A 15,262-nucleotide genomic window follows, 5' to 3' on the forward strand; every position below is an offset into this window, starting at 1 on the left:
CCTTTTTAACTAACTTGTTGGAGTGCCATCTAACGTTAAGCGCTCACCTCTGTTTGGAAATAAGTGGTGTTAACTTAGACTTGTCCAACAAATAACTAGGGATGTACATATAAGTAATAGTGACTGTGTTTTGACTTACTTACCTTTTCTGTGCTAGTGTAATTTATGAGTGTGTCTTTTAAATAAATAATTATATACTTTTATACCTAGCTCTGGTCAGTGTTTGCTTGTACTACTGTACCTCTGTACCTATTATGTATGCTCTGTATACTGCCTAACTCTTCTTGAGGGAAGTCTGACTGCTCAGCCACAGCTACCAGATACCTCTGGGTGGTACAGACTGCTACCAAGTGGGTTTACTGCCAAACACCTGTAGTCTTAAATCTTTTGCAGTGGTCCCAGAGGGAACTGCACAGGTTTCTGCCTAACAATCGGCACATAAAAATAAGCATCCTGGAGGTCCAATGACACCAACCAGTCCTGAAGTTGAAGGGCCTGAAGGATCTGAGAAAGGGTAACCATCTTGAACTTGTCCTTCCTGAGGAACTTGTTCAAGTTCCAGGATGGGTCTCAGTCCTCTGTCCTTTTTGGGGATCAAAAAATACGGGGAGTACCATCCCTTGTTCCTCTCCGCTGTAGGTACCGGTTCTATAGCACCTTTCTCCAGCAGGGTTAGAACTTCCTGCTGTAGGAGCGGGTCCGAAAACTTCAAAGGGTGTCTCCCTGGTGGATTGCTTTGAGGCTGCGTTAGAAAAGGAAGGCACTAACCTTGGGCTATTATTTCTAGAGCCCAAACATTTGAAGTAATGGCTCGCCATTCTTGCAGATGCTGTGACAGCCTGCCTCCTACAGGTGTCTTGTGATGCAAATCCTCAAAGTGGTTTTGTGGCAGTTGCTGCAGCTGCTGATGGCAAAGAGGCTGTAGCTGGAGCTGGCTTTGCACGTTTTGCTCGTCCACCGCGAGTGGCCTTTCTTTGGAACCTTTGACTGGCGATTCCTCTCGTTCTTCCATATGAGGAGTAGTAACAATAGGATCGTCCCCTCCAAGATTGACTTGTCGCACGAAAAGGATGAGGTTGCCTGATAGCAGCTCCCAACGACTTGGCAGCTGCCTTTGAGGTCTGCAACCTCTCAAGGCTCTAGTCAGCCTTGCTGCCAAAAAGGTGAGACCCGTCAAAGGACATGTTCAGAAGACTATTCTGTATGTCTGGTGCAAAACCCGACTTCCGTAACCATGCAAATCTACGCATTACCGTGCTAGTGGACATGGACCTGCTCACATTATCAACAGTGTCCAAACCAGATTCAAGGGATTCCTGCATAGCTTCCTTTCCATCTCTAACAACGGCTAGGAATCCTTCCCTTTCTTCCCCTTCTGGTATGTGCTCCGCCACCATTGCAATGCACTCCCAAAGAGTGCAAGAAAACTTTGCCAATGCACATGTAGAGTTGGCTGATTTTAATGCCATGCTCCCAGCTTAAAATACCATCCGTGCCCAGCCATCCACACGCTTTTCGTCCCTGTCTGGAGGGATAGACGGGTACGCAAGTTTGTTAGAAGCTGTGGCTGCCTGTATGACCAAACTTTTGGGAGTGGGATGTTTAGACAGATAGCCGGGGTCGCTACTGGCAGGGCGGTATTTTGAAGCAAGGGATTTATTCACTGGAGGAATAGAATCCGGAGTCTCCCAATTTTTGGCCACCCTATTTTGTAAGGCCACATGGAAAGGTAGAATTGGGTCTTCAGTAGGACCATGGTCCAGTATGTCTGTAAGATCATCTTGGACAAATTGGGCTGTAGGTCTGGCCCAACCCAAATAATCTACTACCTTAGTCATTAACTGACGGTATGATGGATTGGCATGTTCACCTGGCTCTGGTCTACCAAATTCATTTTCTTGGGACATATCAATACCACTTGCATTGTGCAATGATTCAACCAGATCTTTCATCCTGCTTTCCTCTGAAATCCGGCATTCAGGAACATTTGGAGTACCAAATTCAAGCCCAAAAGGTACATTCTCCTCATCAGATTTTTCTTGTTCCTCAAAAATTGAGGTCAAGGATTTGAAAAACTCCTTCCTAGGTAGAGGTTTGAAAACCTTCTCTGGAGGAGTGCTAATGGGTCCTGAATTCAACATAGGTGTTTTAGCCTTTTCTTTCTTTCTCTCTTCCTAGCTGATCTTGTCGAGCTGGAAGTTTCGGCATTGAGAGCTTTGGCGTCGATGTCGACAACGGCGTTGATAACTTCGACGTAGTACCCGACTTAGACGGCATCAGCTTCGAGGGCGTCGAGCCACTCTTCGAAGACTTGCCCTTCAAGGTATGTTCGGTGTCGGACGGCGTCGGTGACCTCGAGCGGTCGACTCGACTCGAGCGATCTTTTTCGCTCGGCGTCCTAGAAGGTTCTTTATCCTTCTTCCTTCGATCACCCAGGCTCGAGGGAGCGCGAGTGTCGGAGCGATATCGCTCTCGGCCGGCTTCCGAGGAAGGTGCGGACCAAGGCTTTGCTTTCTCAAACACCTCCATCATTTTTACTCTAAATGCTTCCCACGCTTCAAATTATGAATGTTTTGTGGGACATTTCATACTTTTTGGGGATTCGCCCGAAGACGAAATGGAGGGGGACCTGTGGCGTCATTTCTTCGATTTTTTCGTCGAAGACGACGAGCTATGGGAATCACTTCGGGATCTGGACCAATGTCTCTCGCGTCGAGGAGATTCTCCTCACGGACTTCGACTTGACGCTAGAAGCTTTTCGGTCAGACTTACGACCTACCTGCAGTTTTCCCCTCTTCTTTCGCAATGCTTTCCCCGTCATCGCCTGACACTTCATACAGGCCTCCATGTCGTGGCCTTCTCCAAGGCACCATAAACACTCTCGGTGCGGATCGGTGATCAACATTTTTGAGCCGCACGACTTGCACTTTTTGAAACCCAATTTCAGGGTTGTGGTCAGCGTCGATGACGAAGACATATTTTGTATTTATTCTTTCTTCACAGAACTCGAGGCGAATCTCCGAAGCAACGTACACTGCGGAAAAACAGAACGGAGGCCAACGGGCGCCGCATGTGCTACTTATACACCCGATGACGTCACCCTCGACTGAGGCCTTCAAGCGACCATCGACTCGACGACATCGACGCACGGCACCCTCTGCCGAACATTTTTTCCGAAGCAGCTGAAGCTGGATGGAATACATCAAAGATGAGGAATACGTTGGGGGACACAATCCCCTCGAACACTTATTAAATAAAACTTTTTAAAACATTTATTTTGTTCTGACAGGCATAACATAATCATACAGACTTTGGGAATTAATCTTACAGTTACATAGGCAAAGTAACAATTTTCTCTACAGCACACCTGCACATGGCCACAATAGTCTACAGGCCTTCATGGGGAGTCTTCTGAGCTACCTTCTTCATTGTCTCTGAGATAAGATCGTAAGGAAGCCCAAATGTCTTTCGGTCTGTTGGTAGACGTGACACTTAACATATTGTTCCTCAGAATCCTGGACATATATTAGATCCTGCAACTATGCTTTGTGAGTGGGGGCTTTTTTGGATTTCCATGACTGTAGTATATTTCTCTTGGCCACTGCACCCGCAATAGCCACCAATCTGTAGATTTTAACTGATGCCTTCGTTATGTCCCCCAAGAGGTATTTACGTGGGAGAGCGAGGACATGTAGCCCCGTAATGTCACTTATACTCCTAGCCACTTCCCCCGAAAAGGCTTTAATAGGGGGGACATTCCCAGTACATGTTCACTGAATTTGCATAATGGACATTACATTTGGGACATGTCACCTGAAGGGTAGGGTTAAACTTGGAAGGCTTTTTCGGGGTCATGTGTAGATGATGTAGGATTTTAAACTGGATTAGCATCCTCAATGGTGCTACCCAGATCCCGTTCCCATTTTAGTTTCATAGTATTCCCAGATGGGGTATGTTTCTGAGCTGCACTATACAGTCTTGATATTGGTCCTGTGAAGCCCACTTGCGTCATAACCTCGGACATGAATTCATGTATTGGGGGGGGCCTCAGGGAATGATGACCGCTTCTTCTTGCAAGCTGCTTTCATACGGTAGTACTGCAGCGTAGCAGCCCCACTTTATCATGCACAATTGCAAGTGATGCAAATTTACCATCTGGGTAGAAAGCTCCTATTCTCATTTCTTTGCCTGGGTCCTATTTGCGCTGCAAGGCCGTATCAAATGTGGATCAATCGGGATAGTGGCACAACGGGGAAAACGGACAATATGGGTTTGTACAACCCACCCTTGCAAAGAGTGATGCCCAGGCACATACTTTTTTCACAGGGTCTTCCTCTCTGAAATTCACTTTACTTTTTACAAATGGCATCGCTTGGATATTAGCTGCGGCTGCTGCGAATTTCTCCACCTGCACGTGCACATGTTTTTCTGCGGTGCCCCCCCAATATTTCGCAAAGTGAGCTTGTGCTGCGTGGTAGTATAGCACGAAGTAAGGGGCTGCCAATCCGCCTGTTTTCATATCTTTCGTACATCTTGGGCCAATTAAGTCTAACCAGTTTTCCACCTCATACAAAATTTACTGCTAGCTTTTGCAATCTCTGAAAGAAGTCCCTACCAGGCCATATGGGAATACCACAAAACGTGTATAACAACTTGGGTACCACCACCATTTTAAGCAGGGTCACGCGCCCGTAAATGGATATTGGAAGTTTTCCCCATACAGCTAGTTTGTGCTCTAGGAGTTGAAGATAGGGTTAATAATTATTTGTGTATAGGTCTGTCTATCGGTGGCCATTAGAAATCCCAGATATCGTGCAGTTACGGGGAACCATCTGAAATCCACTGTAGCCCGTGACTGTACTGTGGACGGCGTCAGTGAAATTATTTCTGACTTGAACTGGTTCATTTTAAATGCAGAGTACATGGAAACGGTATTTATTTCCTGCATTATTGTTAGGGAGAATTCTCTTATTAGGCCAATTTCCCAAACCTAGTGAGTCCCCCAGCAGCTTTGCTGGATTATTGGGGTTTGTTTTTTCTCCTGCTAAGAGTGAGACCCTTTTCCTCCCACTCTTAGGCATGATTTGAGTTATGTCTTTGACTTTTTGTGTGCTTATGGGCTATGGGGACTTTTACTCCATAGGGTATCATCTGTTGTTGTGTATGTGTTACACAGCACCCTCAGTGCAGTAACACAGGGGTGTCATAGTGACCCCCAAACATAGACTCCATACCCTGGGACTGACTACTGTCTCCCAGGGCATGTAAAGTCACCATTGACTTTACTAGTCCAAAATTGTGAACAGAACCAGTACAAACCATCTTATCGTGGAAGTACTGGAAGGGGTTAATTCGATTGCCCCTGGGTCTATTTCCAAGGGGGCACTGTCCAGTCCCCCCTTTTCGAAGTTTCTGGCTGGTGACAGTGGTTACCACGCAAAATATTCCACCGGAATATTTCCTATGGGATTTTCCCACTGATTTTAAACGCACCACTTTTTGGGGCAATGTTAAAGATACCGCCGGTTTATTTAATATTAGATCACCGGTTGGGTCTTTTTGCCAGAACTCTTTTCTAAAATGGCATTCGTGTCCGTCTCTGTAACTCCAACCAAGGTCGGCCCTTTGTTCCACTTTTTTGGCAGGCTTCTCCACAGAAGCCCTCCAACTGGTGCCACTGTCTGGGTTCCACAGGATGTGTGGGTGGGGGATTGGCACCCAGGACTGCGTTGCCTTAGCAACCCAAGTCACACTCTGTTCTGATTGGGCCATCGGTGAGCCGCCCAGCTCACCACTTAGCATGTTTGAGTGACAGCTGGGCTGTTGAATGGGGGTTTTTCTGCATAAAAGCAGGGCTTTTGAGACTGGAACTTCAGAAGTCGCCACAGGACCCAAGAAATCCAAAGAGGGGAAAAGCTGAGCCATCTGCAATGACATCACCGATGGAGCCCTGCTGCAATGACCTCACCACTTTCCCGACAAGAGAAGATCTTCTGCTGAAAGAGTCTTCCTCTGAGCTGGTGGGACAACCAGTTCCCCATTTCGCCTTCCAGGACATCTCTTGGTCGAATCGCCCGTGCCAAGCACCCCGGCGGCCGGATAGCCAAGCTGCACCACTGTGACCGCGAATACCAGGAGCACACCTTTTCACCGACGAACTCTGCGGCTGGTTTCTTCCCTGGGCAGTGCAACGACTCCTAGTTTCCTCCTCGACGAGATCCTCTCTTCCCCTGGTCCAAACCACGAACTGCACCCGCTGCCAGGAACAACTACCACCGCTGGAGCTTCCTCACTCTTTAAGGTACTGTGTTCTACCTGGCCTCTCTTTCTTCGGTTTGCCCAAGGTGACCCTTAAATCCTTGGCTTTCCAACTGGGTTGGCCCCAGACCTTCTAACTTTGTCTTTTGAACCACCCCAACCTCTTTTGAACATTTCTACAAAGACTTGAATGCATTGCTAAACCGTGTGATCTTGGGCACATTTCGCCTTGCTCCATTCAAGGTGGCGCTGGCCTATGAACTTTGGCTCTACAGTATACCCTGCCTTCAGTAATTTGATTTTGTCTCTTAAAAGTGTTGGGAACTGTTTTATTTTTATGAGCTGCCTTTTTCTCTCCCTTTAACCCAATTATTGGAGTGCCATCTAAGTTACGCGCTCACCTCTGTTTTGACAAAAAGTGGTGTTTTAACTTAGACTTGTCTAGTAATTGCTAAGGGAGGTGTAAATACTTTTCTGATTGTGTTGGAACTTGCTTTTGATTAATAGTGCTAGTGTATTTCCTAAAGTGTGTGTTAAATAAATAATTATATACTTTTGATACAAGGCTCTGGTCAGTGTTTGCTTGTTCTACTGTGTTTTTAGCCCTATTGTGTATCCTCTGTATACTGCCTAACTCTTCTTGAGGGAAGTCTGACTGCTCAACCACAGCTACCAGGTAAATCTGGGTGGTACAGACTGCTACCAATTGGGTTTACTGCTTACTCCTCTAGTCTTAATCTTCTTGCAGTGGTCCCCAAGTGAACTGCACAGGATTCTGCCTAACAATTATTGGGGGTAAGTCAGTTTCCGGACATCTTTCTTACAACATTGTCTCGTCTGCATATAGTGACAGGAGCTGGGGAGCCCCCCGATGCAAATACCCCTCCACATGTACTCATGTCTAACCTTAGCAGCCATGCCCTCTATCGTGAGTGCGAATATGAGTGGAGACAGAGGGCAACCTTGTCGGGTGCCTCTTCCTAACTTGAAGGGTGAGGAGTGTTGTTGGTCCTTACCATTGCTACCGGATTCGTATATAGCAGATGGATATACCCAAGAAACACTGGGCCAAAAATTTAAATTTACCCAGCATTGGGAACATATAGTTCCATGAAAGAGAGTCAAACGTTTTTTCAGCGTCTAGAGTAATTACTGCCACCTTAGCGTTTGGGTCCAGTTGTGATGTGATCGCAAAAGATCTCCTCAAATTCAGTGCCGTTGATCTGGCAGGGATAAATCTTGTTTGGCCCGTATGGATTAATTTATTTATTAATGTGCGGTATCAATCGATTTGCCATTGCTTTGGCGTAGATTTTGGCATCCAAATTGATCAGTTACAGTGGGCGGTAAGATGCAGGGTCTTGGGGAGTTTTGTGGGGCTTAAGCAGGACTGTTATCGCCTCTCTCATGGTGCTCGGTAGCTCACCGCTTTCAAGCGCCTCTTCCCATACCTCCAGCAGTTCGGGGCCGTCTCGGCTTTGAATGTTTTGTAGAAATCAAGCGGGACACCGTCTGATCCAGGGGATTTACCTGCATGTAGATCTGAGATCGCTTGTTCAATTGCCTCGGTTGTCAATCGGAGTTCCAGCAGTGACCTTTCGGCTTCCCCCAGTTTAGGCACTGGAAATGAGTCCATAATAGTTTGTAGTTCTCCTGGGGTCACTGTGTCTACATTGGTGTAGAGTTTGGCATAGAACAGCTTGAACAAGTCATTGATTGCCCTTGGGGTCGTTTGCACTGTCCCAGCAGGATCATTGATACTAGTAATATGTCTCAATCCTTGTTTTGTCCTGATTAGAGTTGCCATTGCCTTGCTCGCTTTGTTGCCCTCTCCATATTTCCTCGCCTTCATTGGTTGAGTTATATAGTATTGTTCTTTTTTGCCAGGGTTCGACATTTTGTCCGATTGTACTTGTATCCTTTATAAGTGTGCCTTCTCTGTGGCCACAGGCTGTTGGGTCTCAAGGTCCCTAAGTGCTTGTTCAGTCTAACATAAGTCCCTTCTGATATCTCTCAGGGCCCCATATGCTGTCCCCATCAATTGGCCTCTCAGCCATACTTTGAATGTTTCCCAAATTGAATTCTGGGTCGGCACTGTTCCTGTATTTCGTTCAAAGAAGTCCTCTATTTCAATTCTTAATGGTTCAAGCACTGGCTCATCTTTCAGTAATTCGGGAGGCATGCGCATGTACGAGTAGTACGCTCCATATCTTTTAGGACCAGCTTCAGGAGGACTGGGGAGTGATCTGACCGTGTACACGGGTGGATTAAGCATTGTTTTGTGTCTGCAATCAATCCGGGGGAACATAGTAGTCTATACGGGAGCTGGACCCATGCACCCCAGAGTAGAATGTGTATTCCCTTTAGATAGAATGCAGTTCTCTCCATACGTCTGTCAGGGGTAATGTAACCATAGCTTGCTTCAGAACCAGTGCTGCTCTAGTACATTGTCTGCGGCCTCCTGTCGATCGGTCCAGTTTTGGGTCTAGTATTACATTGAGGTCGCCTCCCCATATTATCACTGCCGTACCCAGAGATGATATAAGTTCCACTATGCGCAGGTAGAATTCTGGGCTGTCTACGTTGGGGCCATACGTTTTAACCAGAATGACTTCCCTATTGTACAGTTGCCCCCAGATAATTACATAGCGGCTCTCTTCGTCCGTCAGTGATTTGGACATTTGGAAATTGACCCGCTTATGTACAACTGAGATCAATCCCCTAGCCATCGAGGAGTAATTCGTAGCTACATTTATGGGGCCCCAGTTACGTGCAAATACCTCAGTGACTTTCCTCGTGGCATGAGTCTCTTGCAGTATAAGTATGTCTATCTTTGACGATTTGCATACACAATTACCTTTCTAGCTTTTATCGGGTGTGCCAAACCCTGTATGTTCCAAGTGAGCAGCTTAATGTCTTGCATATTTAGCAGCCTTAGTGATGATGTTGCAGGTGTGCTGTGTCCCTCTGTTTATCACCATTCCATATGCACCCTGTCCGTCAGTGTTTTTGTGGATGTCATTCTCTTCCCTCCCCCGCATAGATTCAGTTCCCGTTTCAGCCTGTCTGTTTTGGAGCCTCTTTTCGTACAGTGGCTCTTCCCTTCCAACCAGTGGGCAACTGGCCCAACTCCCTCCCCTCCCCATCCCCCCAACTGGACAGTGTAGATCCCCCCCCAAAACTTTCAACCTTTGAACAATTAGGCGGCTCTGCACGGTTATTCTGTCCTGTTTCGCGTGCCAACCAGACCGCCCATTGGGCCACTGCGCCGGTTAACTCCTGGATACACAAGTTTCGGGTGATTTAAGTATTGTCATGCTCACAGCAGGCCTTCACATGTGCTTGCTCCGGGTAGTGGGTTCTTGTCCTTCGTCGGTTGCGGGATATTGCGTTCGATGTACTCCATAACCTCTTCAGGAGATTCAAAGAAATGTGTGTTCTCAGCGTATTGCAGGCGTAATTTAGCGGGGAACAACATCGCACAGGGGATAGACCTTGCCCGGAGTGCTCTTTTGGCATGATCAAAGCTGCGGCGGGCAGCTTGTACTACATTTGAAAAGTCCGGGTATATATGTATCCTGGTGGAGTCATAGGTCAGGGTACATTTCTCCTGTGACAAGCGTAGACTATCGCGGTAATTAAGGACGCGGGAGATGACTGTGCGTGGTGGAGCCCAAGGTTTAGGTGGGGCCGCCAGTGCTCGATGGGCTCTCTCAATTAAAAACTTTTGTGATAGCTGTGCTTCAGGGAGGACTGCTCGGATTACTTCTTCCACATACACCCCCATCGGAACGTTGATTTGTTTTTCTGCTAGCCCGACCACCCTGATGTTATTGCGGCGGGACCTAGACTCCAAATCTTCACACTTAATTTGGACTAGTTTCAGGTTTTTCTTCATGGTCTCCATGTCCTTGCCCTGACTTGTGAGGGTGTCTTCAACTGTGCTTATCCTATTTTCGGTTTACAGAACTCGGGCGTTCACCTTTTGGAGGTCTGCTTTAATGGACAATATGGTGCTCCGTCTGTCATCTAGTTTGGTGTTTACTGCGCCAAATCCTGCCTGTAATGCCACCATGTAAGGATCTGGTGGCGAGTCTGCTGTGTTCTTTAGCTCTGGTGTTAAAGGTCGCGATGCACCGGCATTTGTGTCTTCCATGGCGACGTTTGTAAATGCGTCCATGGGCCCCTTTTTATTTGTTTTATTACCTCTGGGCATACTGGACGTGGGCAGTTTGTTGTCGTGGACAGTAGCCCCGGACTTGGGCTCAGTTGGATGTTTCCTATGTACGGTATGGAGTGGCCCCACAGTTGTTCCTCAATCGTAATGCTGGGGTCACCTGACTAGGCCTAAGGACTGCTTAACTTGCACTCACCACCCCATTGGGTGCTATGATTTGTGGCTGTGAAGTCTTACATTCAGTCAGGGTGTATTGTATCGCCTCTTCCACTGCGTTTTGCGTGCTGTGCCCCCTCACTGTGGAATATTCACTTTGCAGGATGTAGATTGACAGCGGGGCGGGAGGGTCCAAGTGTCCCTCTCCGTGTTACGGCCTCTCTAAGCTTCCCCCTTCCCAGTTCAATATTTGCACTTGTAACAGCTGGGGCCCCCGGAGTGGTATAATTTAGTTATATGCGCGTATTCGCACCCCGCCGACACTCTAATGTTTCTCCCGATGAGTGGAGGGGGCTCACCCTCGACCCGGTCGGCCTGCGCTCACAGCGCACACGGCGGCCTCCAGGGACTGGGGGGCACCCACACCTCCGACTTACTTGCGGGGGCTCTGGAACCTCTGTCCAAGCGATGCGCAGTGTCCGTCTGTCACGGTGTTGGAGGGCTCACGTCATGTTTCTGCCGTCCTGCTCCCTTCCGCAAGCTTCTCTTCCCTGGGTTGAGCGCAGCCACTTCCTGCGTACGCTGGCGGGCCGTGAGATCACAGTAGATGGGGGAGGAGAAGCAGGCCACACCAGCGCTTCTCTCTGAGGCTATGGCAGCTCGATTTTCTCGGCATCCGCTGGTCTCTGGGCACTTAAGTATTTACTCTCTGGATTCGCAGGATTTTTATCAGGATTTCTTGCACACGGCGCAGCTACACAGCTAGGTGGCCATTTTCGATGGCGTCCGACAGCGCCCCCTTATTAAATAAAACTTAAAAGCACCTCTGCACTGATAACTTACTCTAGCTATAGAATCTTATGAAATTGTTTTTTTAAATGTTGTGTTGGGTTTGAAAATCAGTATCATTTTACAGGCATGTCTTACTGTTCCTCTTTCGTTGAATTATTTTAATACAAACAACAAGATTAAATGAAAACAAAAAATTATCATCATTTAAAGTGCAATGTGTCTATGCTACAAACTGGACACATGAATATGAATTACCTTTGTTCATATTGGCATTCGGCATGTCCATAGGCTCCAGACTTGGCTGCCCTCCCTGTACGTCATCCTCATGATTTGTACCATTCAGAGCAGATTTGGTCTGGCTGTCATTGTTAACGGGGATAGCGAGATTGTTCTCAATGGTATCAAAGCCATTGTGTGGTAAACTTCCAAAACGCTCCTCAACTACTGAATCATTCTCCAAAATCAATTCTTCTGTAAATGAGAAGGGACATATTACTAGACAGCATTTTGGGCGACCACCCATTTTTCCCGGTTGACCGGGACAAACAACCACAGTCCATAGGACATAACTCTTTCTCAGGCATTGCCCATTAAGCCCTTGCAATCAGGCACAACCCATTATCTTAGTGCTATTGAAGTAGGTTCTGATTCACAATATAACATCGCTTCAGAGAAAGGAAAGTCTGAAGAACTGCAGACCCATACCTCAAGGTAATTTCTGGAAGATATTTAGCACAGGTCAAGATGAGATTCAGATCTCTCAGTCTGTAGGACTCCTCGCATTTTACTTGTTTCATTTATTACTACCAATTGTCCCCAGAGTTTGAAATGCTCAGATTCTGATGAGATTTGGGGTTTTAAATGTTGCACATTACTAAAAGCAATTGTAAACATTTCAAATCACTGGATTTTGGGTATCTGGTCATTGCATCGACAACCAAAGCATCGACAGCCATACCATCTAAAAAAAAAAAAGAAAAAGCATCTAAAAAAAAGAAAAACCATCGAATCCATTTTTTAGATGGTACAGGGTTTAGTTTAATAAAAATGGGTTTTAAAGGTAAAAAAAAAAAGGGGTTTGAGGGTGGACCCCCCCCATTAAAAAAAATGCATTAGATGCTTTTTAGATGCTTTTTTTATAGATGGTATGGCATTAGATGCTTTGGCTGTCGATAGAATGACTATAAGCTGGATTTTGTATGTGTTCCGAAAATTGTATATAATAAAAACAGAATGTGTGAAGGCAGAAATTGCCTGCACCACCCCCACCGCCCTCCCCACCTTTTGGTTTCTAGAGTCTCTTGACTTAGTTTGTGGTCAGAGAGACTTCAACTGAACTACACCTGCCACTGCAAATCTTCTATAATATAGTATCCTATGGTAGCCAATATGGCCCCCAAGACAGGGGTCCTTTTTACATATGTACAGGGTGCAAAATGTGCACTCGCCACTAGTCATTGGCTAGTGATTTTTGACTCTTGGCCAGCAAGAAATGGTGTGCTATGTGTATTGTACTATGCCAGAAATTGGAGACAATCCACTGCACATGGTTGAACAGGAAGCTTTATTCGCTCAAATAAAAAATGCCTCACCTAGCTCTACTGCTACGATGAGGTTTCCTATCTTCAACTGACATAGAAAATGTTAGTGAGGATGTTAAGTCAACATAAAAAGTCTGTCCTCAGACCAAAAACCTTATCTATTTGGCCCTACCAAATGCTGTCTAACTCCCTCAGGGTCAGTCGTTTTTCAAAGAAACGAGCTGTGGGCAGATCTTTGTCTTCGGCAGGAGCCTCCCTTTGGAACAGCCTCCCGGCCTACTTGAAACTTGAGGAGAACCATCTCCGGTTCCGGAAGCACCTCAAGCCCTTCCTCTTTGCTTCTGCCTTTGCCCCTCTTCTCTCCTGCTCTTCTGTCCATCTCACAGTATGATTCTCCTAGCCACCCTTTGTCCTTCGGGCCCAGGTACCTACTCACCCTCCTGCACTGCCTCTGAGCCACCCATTGCACTGGGATTTGTATCTGTACCCATACAGTCCCCCTTACTTCTCTTGCACTTATCAGATGTACCCTATCTGACAAATCATGCACTTGCCTTGGCCTGCATTTATTTATTTTTATTGCACTTATTATTTATTCTGTTCTCTCCTTTGTGCCTCACTTTCCACTTCTCCCCCCTTCCTCGCACTTTCCCCCTTTTCCCTTTTCCATGCACTTGCGTGTTCTTAATGTCACTGGGCCTGGTAAGATTGATTGTTTTTATGATCCCTTGTTCCCCTCCCTTTGCTTGGTCGCGCTTTGAAACACGTGTGTATGAGCGCGATATAAATAAAATATATCATACCACTCTACACAAACTATATAATCTAAAGTGAATGCCTGTTAGGCTTGGGTTGTTAGGACCTCGTAGCCGACCCCCTCCTCTGTTAATAGTTCTTGGAAATAATGGAAACTAAGCAGGTATCGACCATATACAAGGTGCTGTCCTCTCATTCCACGAGGCAGCTAGTGGACTTAAAAGGGAGATGTGAAAGGGATGTCGGCAACATTGATAACGAGGAATGGAGGGATGCAGCGCAACACACTCGGAAAGTGGCTATAGCAGCCAGGTTGAGATTGATTCAATTTGACTGCCTGCACAGGGTCTACTTATCCAAGGACAAGCTGAGGAAGATGGGCAGAAGAGAAGATAGATGCCCCAAATGTAGTATAGACCATTTGGGTCTGGGACTTCCCAGGAATAAGGAGGTACTGGGGGAAGGTGCAAAGGGAAGTGGAAGGGGGTACTGGCGAGACAGTGCAGCTGGAACCCAAAAAAAACGCTGCTGCGAGTATGGAGAGACATGGAGACGGATAGATACGTAAAGGTTTTCTTGAATATGGCTTTTTAATAACTGAAAATGCTATTGGAGAAAAATGGATGAAACCGGAAACTCCGACCTTAGCAGCCTGGCAGATGGGGATTCACACCATAATGAGATGGGACCAGCTAGTATATAGGCTTGGGGGCGCCCAAATAAACAAGAAAAGGTATGAGGGTCTGGGGGTGAGCAGGGGGTCGGTACTTGGATATGGGGGCAGGATTAGATAGAGAAGGAGGAGTGGGGTTACGGGAGAGGGGGTTCCCCGATTCAGGGGTGTGGAGAAAGGGATGCAGGAAAAGGTGAGGGAGGAGTAGGGGGAGAAATAGGTATGGAACTGTAATGGGGAAAACTCAAAAGGTTTGTTAAAAGAAATAGTTCTTGACAATACATTTTCATCACAGTTCTCTGTATCAGGTATTTCCAACAATTCCTTGTACAAAAGTCATTCAGTTGTGCTGTAATTCAAAAAAACATTTGCTTCTCAAGCGTTCCCAAATGAAATGGTTTCAACTTTCAGTCCTCAGCAAACTTGGAAGTTTCTCTGAAGCAGAAAAAAGGTCACTTTTCCCCATCATCTTCCAAATTGTATTGTATTGAATCATTCGTATAGTGCCAACACGTTATGGTCCCAACAAGTTGTAGGTTTAACGCCCCTGGGGGACCAAAGTCCAGGTATGGGAACATTTGAGAAGTGCTAGTATGCGTGTGTGCATAATCCCAGTACGTAGATAGGAAGGGGAGGCCAAGTCCCTGCTAGCCACCCATGTGAAACCGGCATGTGGATGGGTGGTGAGAGACAGTCTAGAGGGGGCATGCCAGACTGGGATAGCTATTATGTGTGCAGCTATATATCGAATTATTGTCGTGAACAAGAGCTGCATTCGAATGGCAGAGGTGTTGTGCAAAGTGTTTTTGAGCGGTGTACGATGGCAGATGCGTGCGGGTCTGCGGCCGTGCCTTCGGCTATGGTTCCATAAGCGTGACGTACAACCGGTTTAAAAAGCATTGGCTGTGA

At 46.6% G+C, this 15,262-nt stretch overlaps 1 protein-coding gene across 6 annotated transcripts in view; it reads right to left on the reverse strand.

Moving 5' to 3' along the window:
- The window catches only part of ACBD5 (acyl-CoA binding domain containing 5), an 803,722-nt gene that overhangs the window by 342,016 nt on the left and 446,444 nt on the right, over positions 1 to 15,262 (reverse strand). For all 6 annotated transcript variants that reach the window (XM_069648118.1, XM_069648119.1, XM_069648117.1 and 3 more), the window contains one exon: positions 11,639 to 11,854. In XM_069648118.1, the coding sequence (XP_069504219.1) occupies positions 11,639 to 11,854 (216 nt within the window). The remainder of the gene's footprint in view (positions 1 to 11,638; positions 11,855 to 15,262) is intronic.

This window comes from Ambystoma mexicanum, chromosome 2q (assembly GCF_040938575.1).
Source record: "Ambystoma mexicanum isolate Mex_15411 chromosome 2q, UKY_AmexF1_1, whole genome shotgun sequence".
In the NCBI taxonomy this organism is placed as follows: Eukaryota; Metazoa; Chordata; class Amphibia; order Caudata; family Ambystomatidae; genus Ambystoma; species Ambystoma mexicanum.